We start from the raw sequence: 11323 nt of genomic DNA on the forward strand, positions 1-11323 counted from the left end.
AGGAGCACAGCAGGCGCGCTGCACGTCCAGCTGCCCACTGAGGGCCAGGCCAGCGGCGAGGGCTCGGGGTGCGCTGGCTGCCACCGAGCCCCTCATCTAGGTCTCACAGAGGGTTACACATATGCCCCAGGGCCAGGGTGCCCCGGTGGTGGGAGGGAGACCCCAAAGCCTCGGTGTTGCAGCCTCCAGCTTCCACATCCAGGGCCTTTGCACACCCAGCAGATTCCCCACAGTAAGGCAGACCCCGCGGGGGGGGCCCGGGTTCCCACAGGTGCTGGGAACCCACAGGGGTCAAGTCAGAGGGGCTGGGTGCCGCCTAGGGGTAGGCCCACAGGCGCCAAGCTCAGCTGGAGTCTCCTGCCCCTCAGCCAGGGGGAGCCCAGCAGCCAGAGCCCCTTCACAACCACCTCCCTGCCTCAGTTTCCCCAGAAGCCCAGGGTCAAGATGGGGCCCACCCAGCTCCCCCTGAGTGCCTCTCTGAAGCGGCCAGGAGCCTGGAGCCTGTAGAATCTGTTTATTGAGTGAAAGGGAGGCCCAGGGAGATGCCTTGCAGGGGGCGGGGCAGGGGGTGTTGGCAGGCAGGGGCAGGTGAGGCCTGCAGAAAAGGCAGGGCCCAGCGTCTGGACGACTGGAGGAGCTGAGGGCCGCTGCTCTAGCCGGCCCTGCAGAGACAGGAAAGGCGAGGTCACTGAGCCCACCCACTCACTCCACAACCCCCCTGTGGGCGGCCCCAGCTGCCCGCACACACAGCAGGATGCCACCCTCCGCCCACCCCCACCCCAGGACACACACCCCTGTGAGCAAGGCCCATGGAAGCTGTGCTGCTGCCCAGACCTCCTCAAGTGTGGAGACAACCCCACCACTGCTCCCCCAGAGCACCCAGGGGCCCCCCAGCACCCAGTGCCTGGCTCGCTGGCTGGTGGGGAGGGAGGCCCCAGAAGGGCCACAAAGCACAGCCAAAGTCCACGGAGCAGCCACGGAGGCGGTCGAGAGAGGCCCTTGGCCCCACCAGCTGCTTTTTCTTTTTAAGAGAACCCGGGGGGTGGGGCACAGAGCAGGAAGCCGTAGCTGGCGCTCTCTACCCGTGGAACCTTCTAGAATGGTGTCATTTGGCTCGATCCCTTAACCCATCTCTTCCCGCCCAGTAGTGTTTCTGGAATGGCCCCATGTGATGCCACAGGCATCAGACGCTGAACAGGTGAAGCAGCCCCATGTCCCCAGCGCCCCTGGGTCAGCAGCCAGGACAGCCAGGGGGATGTGGAGTCCCCACTGTCACTGCCAGAGACATCCAAGGGTCGCCTCCCTGTGCCGGTGACCATCACGTTGTACCCATTGCTCCCTGGTTTATTTGGGTTCCCAAATTCCTCACGATGAACCTGGGTAAGGGGCCTGATGGTTCCCTGGTATCTACTCTGGGGGAAGGCGTCCCCAAGAGCCCACCTGCCTCTGTCCCAAGGGCTCTGAGGACCTAGCCCTGTGATGGCAGTGAAGGAGAACGTGGTGGTTCCTGCCTCATGGGACCCTCAGGGATAGGACGAGGACCCCGGTCATCCCCAGACAGGGCCCTGTGCCCAGGGGTGAGCTAGGGCCCGGGGGACACAGTGTAGTGGGTCGGGTAGTCCGCCCAGCACTCCAGTCCACCTGGAACTCGGAACGTGACCTTGTCTGGAAACAGCATCTTTCCCGTGTGATTATCTAGGGTTCCCCCAACGAGACCCCCCTGCAGGGAGGGGGACCCACATCCGGTGACGGCTGTTCTTACAGGAAGAGGGGAACCTGGACATGACACACAGAAGGAGGGCGGCCTGTGACACTGGACGTAGAGACGGGAGTGACATGTCTACCGGCCGGGGGCGCCAGGAGTTTGGGGGAGGCAGGGGCGTCCCCCAGAACCCCAGCAGAAACCAGCCTGGCCCACGCCTCGACGTCGGACCTGTGGCCTCCAGAACCAAGAGGGAAATGTCTGTTGTTTTAAGCTACCCAGTTTGTGCTCATTTGTTATGGCAGACCTAGGCAATCAGTGGAGGCTTCCTGGAAGAGGTGATGTGTAAGCCCAGACCTGAAGCACTCAAGCCAGGTGGAGCAAGGCAGAGTGGATTTGGTGGGAGGGGAATCTGTGGTGAGAGAGCAGGGGGCCTGATGCGGGTGAGGGGGTGGGAGCCCACACAAACCCTGTCTCCACCTGGGAAGGGTCCAGGCGAGTGTCTGCAGGGGTCAGGGTGCCTCCTTGGCCCTTGAGGAGCACGCGTCTGCAGGGGAAGAAAGTGGGTCCTTGAGAGACTGAGCTGGCGGGACTGCCCACCACTCCCTGCCCCTGGGTGTGTAGGGCCTGGTTCAGCCACCCGCCGGGGGGCGGGGCCAGAAGACTCCCCCACCTGGACTCCCCAAAACCTCTCCCTTGGCGTCTGTTGGGGGAAGAAGAGGCTGTGCCAGCCCAGCCTCTGGCCTGCACATTGGGGACAGGAAAGGGGGCCTGGAGGCGGGGCTCACCGGCCGTACCTGACTGGGGCAGCATGACCATCATGCTATCCTGGAGCCCCACAGTCGGGTAGAAGTCCTGGAAGGCCCTCAGGGCATGGGGGCTCACTTTCGGGGTCCGGCCTGGGACAGAGCAGGGCCCATGTGAACCCCGTGGCTCAGAGGGCGAGGCGCAGGGGGAGACCGGTGTCTCCCTGCCTCGCTTCCTTGAGGTCGGACAGCCCCGAAAGGTTGAAAGTACCTGCCTGGCTGAGGGACCCATGGGGACTGGAATCGGCCCAGAGGGGCACCCTTTGCTAACTCACACAAAGGTGTCCAAGAGGATGGGGACCCAGCTGTCCCCCCGACTCTGGCCATGTTCCCTGGGCTGTACCTCACCAGAGGATCTCTTCCAGCAGCCCCCAAGGCCACTGTCCGCCCTCACCCAGGCAGCCTCTCCACCCTGGAGAGCTGCACTCGGCCAAACCCCGGGAAATTGAAGCCACATTGGAGGGTCTCAGCCCTGGTTCACGGTCTCAGGCAGCCGGGGAAGATGGGTCCCCACCCTCAGGGCATCAGAGGGGGGCCTGAGTGTCCAGCCCACTGAGGCCCCCAAATCAAGCCCTGCCCTTCAGAGTTTGCGAGTGCCCGCCACCCCCACCACAGCGCCTCCTGACCCTTGCCGGGCCAGGACCGGGGAGTGGGAGACCAGCGGGGGCCAAGGAGGACCTGGGGCAGGTCCCGAAGGGGCGGGGCGCGGGGAGGGGGGAGGCTGGGGGCCTCACTGTAGAGCTGCACCATGGTGCTGAGCGCGCCCTCCAGCTCCTTGTAGATGTAGAGCACAGCAAAGGAGCTGTAGTCAGTGTCCACCACGCGCACGTCCAGGTAGCCCAGAGCTGCGGGGGGCGGGGGGGCGGGGGGAAGAGCTGCAGGTGCCCAGGCCCTGCCTCTGCGTCCAGGGGCAGAAGGAAAGGGACGGGAGGAGGTGGTGGAGAAGGGATCCCGGGTCGAAGGACAGTCACCCCACGGAGAATCGGCCTCAGGTGCCTTGGAAGGGGTTACCTACCTGGGACCCGGAAGTGGCCCTCGGAGCCCACCTTCAAGTACTCTGCATCCATCTGGTTACAGGCCTCGGCCCTGGGGGTGAGCAGCCCACTCACTCTCTGCTTCTGCCCAGGCTCCCCCGGCCCGCCAGCCGCACCCCGGCGTGGGGCTCACCTGGGGACCTCCATGTGGATGCTGAGGTTGCCTCCCGCCGTGGCCGTGACAGTGGCGGAGGACATCAGCAGGTGGTCCTTCTTTTCCTGGAAGACCTTGCAGTCGGAGACCATGGAGACCACGTACCAGAGGCCTGAGAACTGCCAGGCCACTCGGTGACCCGCGGGCTCAGGGACCCAGGGGCACAGGGCCGGCGACTCAGAGCCAGGCCTCGTCTGAAGCCACAGGGCCAGGTGTCCGGAGTGTCACCTCTCAGGTCTGAGACCGGGGTGGACCAGTGCCCTGTTCTGAACTTAGCTGGGACATGTCACGTCACCACCGTGAGCCTCGATGCCGCACCGTGAGGCAGGTCAATAATCAGCACCGCCCCTCCCCCCACACACGCACAGGGCAGTTTCTGGGTTACAGGGAGAGCCAGTCTAAAGGGGTGGCAGGCCCGAGGCCCAGCAGGTGGGGACAGCTGTCACTGTTCCCCCGTTGCTGTGGCTCCCAGCAGGGACTCAGCCCCCCGGCCCCCCGCAGCCCAGCGCGGAGGCCTCGGTACCTTCTGGGCCTCAAAACCTGGCTGCACCAGGACATCAGCACAAGCCACAGACACCCAGAGCAGCGCAAGGGCCCGGCCAAGCAGGACAGACTGCATCTCCACAACCTGCCTTTGGCCCCTGGCACCGAGTGTGGGACCCAGCAGGCCCTACTTTATAGCCCCGCCTGCAGCCGGGCTGGCCCGACCCGCTGGCTGGGGAGCGGAGGTGCTGGGGCCCCGGAAACCCTGGCCCTCCTTTGTCCATTGTTCGGCTCAATCGCTGCCCTGTCCCCGCCAGCTCCGGGGTCACTTCCTGGAGGGCTCCACAAAGCGGGGTTCTCACCCGACTCCCGGCACTGAGAGTTTGCCCCCTGGCCCCCTGCCAGGCAGTCCTGGGGGCCCAACCAGAGATCGCCATGGCCTGCAGGGACCTGGACCCTCCATGCCTCGGTCCACCTTCAGTCTGCCTGGGGCTGGGATCCCGGGCCCCCGGCGTGCTCCTGGGAAGCTGTCAGGCTCAGCCCTGCTCTGGCCAGGGGGCCCCCACTCAGGAACTGGGGCCCCCACAGTCCTCGCTCACAGTAGTAGGGTCACCAAGAGCCAGGTCTCTGGGCCTCATCTGGGGCAGAGCCTGTGCGGGGTCAGCTGACAGAGGTGACATCAGAGGCCCGGGTGCCCCTCACTCAAGACCCTGGTGCTCCCGTGCAGCCTCCACCTGGGCCTCCAGCGAGCAGGTCTGGAGGGCGGGGCTGAGATGCCACTCAGGGCGGATTATGGTCTCAAAACCGCCTTATCTTCAGTTGCATAAGTGTTCCAGCGGGGGTGTCTCGGGGGAGGTGAGGGCTCGAGTCGCCAAGGCCTCTGCTGGGGACGTCTTGTCTCGTGTCCACTGTGTCAGGAGCAGCAGGTGGCCTCGGGGTGTGCCACCCAGATGCCTTAGGTGAGGGCCAGGGGTCTCGGGGAGGGCCCAGACGACCAGGGCTCTGGAGTGGAAGTGTGTATGGGGTGGAAGGAAGACCCCATTCTAGCATGAGGGAGGGGCTGAGCTCAGGCTTCTGCTCCCGCCTCCACTGGGTTTCAGGTGGCGCCAGCTCGACACCGGGTCCCAGGGTCGCCGGATGTAAGGCGGGCACATCTTCCCGTGAAAATATTTATAAAACACACATCCGATAAAGGACTTGGACCCAAAGGTCTGCAAAGAATTCTCAAGACTCAAAAATAAAAACAAACCACCCGATTAACAACAGGGGGGAACTGATTTAAAAAGACATTTCAGCCCTGGCTGGTTTGCTCAGTGGACTGAGTGCTGGCCTGTGAACTAGAAGGTCACAGGTTCGATTTCGGGTTGTGGGCCAGGTCCCCAGCTGGGGACGCGTGAGAGGCAACCGATCGATGTTTCTCTCCCTCCCTTTCTCCCTCTCTAAAACGAAATGAATAAAAAAACTGAAAAGCTAAAGTAAAATCTTCCCCCAACGCCTCCCCCTGGGTGGAGGGCAGGGCGGCCTGAAGGAGAGTCCTCGGGGTCACAAGCTTGTGTTTCTCGATGTAAGGTGGCCAGTGGACAGTCTGTTTGCTGCCTTCGGAGCCGCCCAGCACCGGGAGCAGACCAGAGTCCCACCGTGTAAGTATGCTGCTCACTCAGCCTTTACCGAATGCAGGTTCATTCAAGGCAGAACGTCAGCATGTTAAAATCCTCCTCACACTCTAACAGTCTAGGAAGAATATCACACACACACAGCGATCAGTGGGGGACAGTGAGCCCAAGTCCCAGCGTCTCAGACCTCGGCCTGGAGACAGGGCGGAGCAGAGCCTCCGGCAGCAGATGCGGGGGGGAAACGGGCGTGGTGTGGAGCAGTAGCCTGGTGTGTGGAGCTCAGCTGTCTCCGCAGTGGCCTGGAGCCTGCCTCAGTTATACCCTCAGTACTCCACCCCTCTGGGTCTCTTGATAAGTGTCTGGGGACCCCGATGGCGAGTGAGGATTCTTGATGGGCTTATCCCGGGGTACTCCACCTCTACACACGTGTCTGTTCAGGTCACATGTGCAGATACCTTGAACACTCCACCCTGCCAAGCATGACTTAGGTCATTTCCTTCTTGAACCAAAGCATCACCGCTGGCTGGCAGACATCTTGCTTGACGTGAGTGACGCCATCTTGCTCTACAATACTTTATCCTGTCTTGGCTGGACCAACGCCGTTTTATCGGCCGTTTTATTGGTCCTGCTCTCCACACTTGGCTACAAGTCCAGAATGCCAGGGAAAGGGGAAGGGCACACTATGGACTTCCCGGCAGGGGGCTACTGGGTGAGAAAGCAAAGTTTTGGTCCTTCCTTGGGACGACACGGACCAAGGGGCAGACCAAGGGATGGTCAGTTCTCCTGATCATCTTGCAGCCCAATATCCTTCTAGTCACCACTCCCAATGGTGAGGCACAAGCAGATCCTTCCCACCACCCCCATATACCCACATACTTGTGCACACACAAGCACACCCACATGGTCTGCAATGTGGAGGGGCCGGGTACCCAAGCCCCCCACACAGGGCCTGCCCAGGAAGAAACATCCAGGAGAGCAAGGAGCCTCCCCCCACCAAGTCAGTGGGCTCTAACGGGACCCTAGGGCAGAGAAGGGAGGTGGCCTCTGGACCTTATCCCATCCATGTGTGGGGCCCCCAGCAGCATGCCCCCGCAGAGCTCCCTAAGGCACCCAGAGCTGAGATGTTGGGAGAGGCCTGCAGCCCCCCAACCCTGCCCTCCCGGGCTCACTCTGCTGATTAGTGTTGGGGGCTGGGACCCCAGACAGGGGGCCGTGTGACGGGAGGCAGGCTGGGCCGAGTCCGACCCTGGGGACCAAGAGGGTGCCCTGCATCTCTCCAGTGGAGGAAGGCGCCACCGCGTGGGACTGCAGCTTTCCAGGTAAGCACGTTCCCCGACTATGGAGTACAGGACTCACCCTGCAGCCCCAAGTCCTGGGACCCCTGTAGGGTGGGCTAAGAACAGGAGAGCAGAAGGACCCTGGGGCCCAAGAAGGCCCTGTAGGGAGGATGCACCCCCACCTGCCACTAGCCCAGCCTTAGGGCCAAACTGACTTGTGGGGTCCCAGGGGCACCCCAGGCCCCCCATCATGGCCAGCCCAATGACCTGGTCCCAATGCTGGCGAGGGTCACAAAGAGTCAGAGAGTGGTCAGAGGTCCCCAAAGGAGCCTGAAGTAGGCAGGGGTATGGCAATGGGGTGGGCTTTGGGGGCGTAGATGCTGGGAGTGCCCCAGGGGTCAATTATGGAGGGAGGGGGAAAGAGAAAGGCACCTGTGTCTTCTACCCGGGAGAGATGGTGCCGAGGTCTCTCCCCTGCCAGCCTCCTGGGGGTGCACCCCCTCACACGCCGGTTCCTCCTGTCCCCTCCCCATGTTTTTTTCCTGATCTCTCTCCCGGCTCTGTTCTCCTGTCTGGTCTATGAGGGCAGGGGCTCTGCCTCCTCCGTGGGACTCCCCAGCTCCTACTGGCGGTAAGTATGGGGTTAATTTGCTAAGTAATCTTCCCATACATAGCTGCTCAGTGATCGTTTTCAAGAGACTTAATCCCTTCATCAAAGTCTCACCCCAACAAATAATACTATCAATCATCATTCTGCCTCTGCGAGCGTGGCAGTGCGGCAAAGAGACCAAGGCAAGGCCAGCGAAAGGCCCCCCCGCCTGCAGCCCAAGGTCCTAGAGTCCCGCCCACCTGCCGTGGTGCAGGCCCCGCCCCCCAGGCCGCACTCTGCGCTGGTCCGCCCGCCACGCCACGCCCATGCCCTCAGCCCGCGCCTGCGCGGGTCGGCCCTTCAGGCCCCGCCCATCCCCCCGCCCCAGCCAGCCCCCTTCGCCCGCGCCTGCGTGGACTGCACTGCCAGGCCCTGCCAACCATGGTGAACCTGGGCCTGTCACGGGTGGACGAAGCCGTAGCCGCCAAACACCCGGTGAGAAGGCCGGCCTAGCACGCGGGCTCCGGACCTGAGAAGCACACCTTAGCGGGGCGGGGACTCGATCCGCGTGTCCCGTCCGGGATAGAGGGCAGAGTCCGGACCCTCTTGCTGTAGGGACGGGGCACCCCGCGTGGGCAGCGGGGAGTGCCGAGAGGAGGGACAGGAGGGACGGTGGAGGGAGACGGAGGGGACTGAGCCTTCAACGTCTGCCCTTCCCAGGGACTGGGCGAGTATGCCGCCTGCCAGTCGAAAGCCTTCGTGAAAGGCATTTTCACCTTTGTCACAGGTAGGCTGGGTCCAGGTGAACTCAGGTGCGGAGACCTCAACCCCTGTCTCACCCTGACTCCCCAGCAGGTGGCGCCATGTCGGCTGCCTGCGGTGCCGGTGTCTGGGGGAAGTCAGTCCTTGGTCCGCTGGCTGACTGGGACCCTGTCTCTTGGCAGGCACCGGTGCGACCTTGGGCCTGCAGATGTTCCTTCAGAGGAAGTTTAAATACCCCTTTCAGTGGAACGTTCTAGGGGCCGTGGGTGGGTACCCCAAGGTCAGCACCTGGGGCCCCTGAAATGCACCCCGGCTGCCAGAGGTGACTCTGGGTCTTCCCGGAAGAAGGGGTTGGGTTCCCACTAGGAGCGGGGGTGGGGGGCTATGTTCCAAGCATCCTTGCCTCCTGGGATGAGGCCCCAGTTCCTGGAGGGATCCCTGCCAAGCCCATCACCGCCCTCTGTCTGGAAGAGTCCTGCGCCCTGATTCTCCTTCCCAGAGAAGCCCAGAGGCCCAGCCCCCCGGCCCACCAGCCTCTGTGCTGCTCCCCAGTCATAGGCTCCGTGGCCAGCTACTGGGTGACTCGAGTGGAGACACAGAAATGCAGCGACCTCTGGCTCTTCCTGGAGACCGGGAAGCTGCCCACAGACACGGGCCCAGGTGAGAGGCCCCGGGGCAGCGGGAAGCCAAAGCTTCGCTGCTGGTGCCTGGAGCTGCAGGCAGGCAAACCTGGGGCCAGAGGTGTAGGCTAGACGGGGCCTCTCCCCTCTGGCCTGCGCCCTGCACGCACTACCTGGAAAGGGAACGTGTGCAGGAGGAAGACCCCGGAGGGCTAGGGTGGCCCTGGGGTGCGGGGAGGGCTGCGTGAGGAGTGTGGGTGGCCCAGGAGGAAGAATGGCCGGATTGAGAGGCCGGGCATGAGACAGCAGGCTGATGGACCTAAGTCTGGGCCTCCACTGCCCAAATCCTCATTACAGGCCTCGCCTCACCTGTTTTTGCCACAGTAAAATGGGTGCAGGGACATGAGCAGCTTTGGGGGGGTGGCCCTGTCTTTGTTTGCCTCTCACAGATCAGCGCTCCTGGAAGAGCTCCAGCCACAGTGCACGAGACCTGGGCCAGGAGGGTTCCAGAACACAGCCCTGAGTGCCTCCACTCCCCTGGCCGGCCCTCCCCACTCCATAGTTCCTCGCCACACCCGAAGGCGCCCCGGCTGTGCCCCTGCACAGACACATGGCCAGGTCTGCCCAGGAGGTCACACCAGAAAGGGCCGTCTTTGTACTGGCCTCCTGTAGGGCAGCAAGAAGCGTGGTGGACACGAAGCCAGACAGCATCCTGGCTGGTGCCATGCACGGCTCTGGGTGCATGGGGCAGGGCTGCTGCCCTCCCTGGTGCACGGACATTCCCTTTCCAGTCCCGCATCCCCCGAGGTTGGCGGTGACAGATGCTGCCGGGCTTGTGGAACTAATAAACACCTTGCTCTTTTTGCCACCTAAGTTGGACAGCGACTGGAAAGCAAGCCAAAGGAGGAGGAAGCTGAGAGGCAAATGTCACCTTAGTGCCACATGGCTGAGGCTGGAGGCTGTGCCAGGCAGTTCCTAACAGAACCCCAGGATTAGACACTCCTGCCAGCCCTGTTTCCGCACACCTGGGCACAAGGTGTGCAGCCCGTTGCACCTGGCTCCCAAGAGACGAAGGACAGGGAGTGGCTATGCCCATCCGCCTCTCATCCCAAACACCTGTCAGATGAAGTCACTTCTCTCCAGGGGCGGAGGGAGGTTAGAGCTAGCTTACTGGAGCTCTGTCCTCATGGAAGGAAAGCTCATGAGTGGGTTAGGCTACCCACTCACCACCCGCCCCAACAGGAAGAGGCAGAGATGTGTCAACTCTGGGCAAGTCCACTGCCTTTGCAGTCAGCTTCCCAGGTCCCCTGAAGGCACACAGCACAGGGCCACGCTGCCCGAGCCAGCGCAGCCCAAGTGCCTCTCAGCCAGGCGGTCATTCAGAAGAATATCTGCTCAGCACCTGCTAGGCACCAGGACCCCGTTGGTGGGAAGGCAGTGACAGGAAGCCCAAGATAACTGTGGCATAAGTGACCTGGGGTCTCCTTCATGTGAAGGTGCAAATGGGAAGCCTGGGGCCCCGGCTTCTTGCAGTCTATGCCCTGTTGCGATGTCCTCTGTTCCAAATCCACCTCATGGTCCCAGGCAGCTGCACCAGCTCCAGCCATTGTGTCTTCATCCCAGCCAACAGAAAGGAGGAGGAGGACAGTTCACTTACCGTTCTGCTTACACTGCATGGCACACTGTGCAGAGGCCCGTAGGAAGACTGCCTTGTTCTAGGCAGCCCTTTGTCCCCACTAAAATTCAGGGGTTCTATATCTGAGCATTAAGGGAGAACCAATATTGGGGAACAGTGGGCAGCTGCTGCCTCAGGCCCTGGGTCAGCGGGGGCAGGGGATGCAGACACACATAAGGCAGGTCCTTCCATCACCCTAAGAGCAAGACCCAGCTCAGAGGGAGGGCAGGGAAGGAGAACTGGCAGTTTCAGACCTGACTGGACCCACATTTTAGAAACAGAGTAACCAGCCCTGGCTGGTGTGGCTCAGTGGATTTAGCACAGGCCTACAGACCAAAGGGTTGATGGTTCAATTCCCGGTCAGGGCACATCTCTGGGTTGCAGGCCAGGTCCCCAGTAGGGGGCGCAACCACACTTTGAAGTTTCCCTCCCTCTCTCCCTTACCCTCTCTCTAAAAATAAATAAAAATATTTAAAAATAAATAAAACAAGGGTGACCAGAAAGGCACAGCACCTGTGTAAGAGGTCCTATGGGAAGGTGGGCACTGTAACCACAGGTGAAGACTGAACGGTGTCCCCTCCACTGCACACATTACAGCCCTAATCCCT

The 11323-nt window shown here is 62.2% G+C and overlaps 2 protein-coding genes across 6 annotated transcripts; one reads left to right on the forward strand and one right to left on the reverse strand.

Annotated features, from left to right (window-relative positions):
- Window positions 1-499: 499 nt before the first annotated feature.
- Window positions 500-4395, reverse strand: LOC118980300 (lipocalin-15). Of its 2 annotated transcripts, none has more exons than XM_037036865.1 (7): window positions 4220-4395; window positions 3676-3815; window positions 3524-3594; window positions 3243-3353; window positions 2500-2601; window positions 2172-2249; window positions 500-662 (listed from the first exon to the last, which is right to left on the reverse strand). In XM_037036865.1, exons 1-6 carry the CDS (start codon window positions 4313-4315, stop codon window positions 2215-2217), a joined length of 555 nt encoding a protein of 184 aa, XP_036892760.1. In that variant the 5' UTR covers window positions 4316-4395; the 3' UTR covers window positions 500-662; window positions 2172-2214. The 2 variants fall into 2 exon arrangements, with proteins under 2 accessions (XP_036892760.1, XP_036892759.1); XM_037036864.1 differs by having other exon boundaries at window positions 2183-2249; window positions 4220-4330.
- A 3588-nt stretch (window positions 4396-7983) lies between these two features.
- On the forward strand, window positions 7984-9919 carry TMEM141 (transmembrane protein 141). Of its 4 annotated transcripts, none has more exons than XM_037036749.1 (5): window positions 8008-8153; window positions 8446-8470; window positions 8603-8686; window positions 8973-9080; window positions 9490-9919. In XM_037036749.1, exons 1-5 carry the CDS (start codon window positions 8100-8102, stop codon window positions 9561-9563), a joined length of 345 nt encoding a protein of 114 aa, XP_036892644.1. In that variant the 5' UTR covers window positions 8008-8099; the 3' UTR covers window positions 9564-9919. The 4 variants fall into 4 exon arrangements, with proteins under 4 accessions (XP_036892642.1, XP_036892644.1, XP_036892645.1 ...); XM_037036748.1 differs by lacking the exon at window positions 8446-8470 and adding an exon at window positions 8379-8445 and having other exon boundaries at window positions 8010-8153; XM_037036747.1 differs by lacking the exon at window positions 8446-8470 and having other exon boundaries at window positions 7984-8153.
- Window positions 9920-11323: the final 1404 nt, after the last annotated feature.

Source organism: Sturnira hondurensis, unplaced genomic scaffold, assembly GCF_014824575.4.
Source record: "Sturnira hondurensis isolate 20B ecotype Veracruz unplaced genomic scaffold, ASM1482457v3 Scaffold0022908, whole genome shotgun sequence".
Lineage (NCBI taxonomy): Eukaryota > Metazoa > Chordata > Mammalia > Chiroptera > Phyllostomidae > Sturnira > Sturnira hondurensis.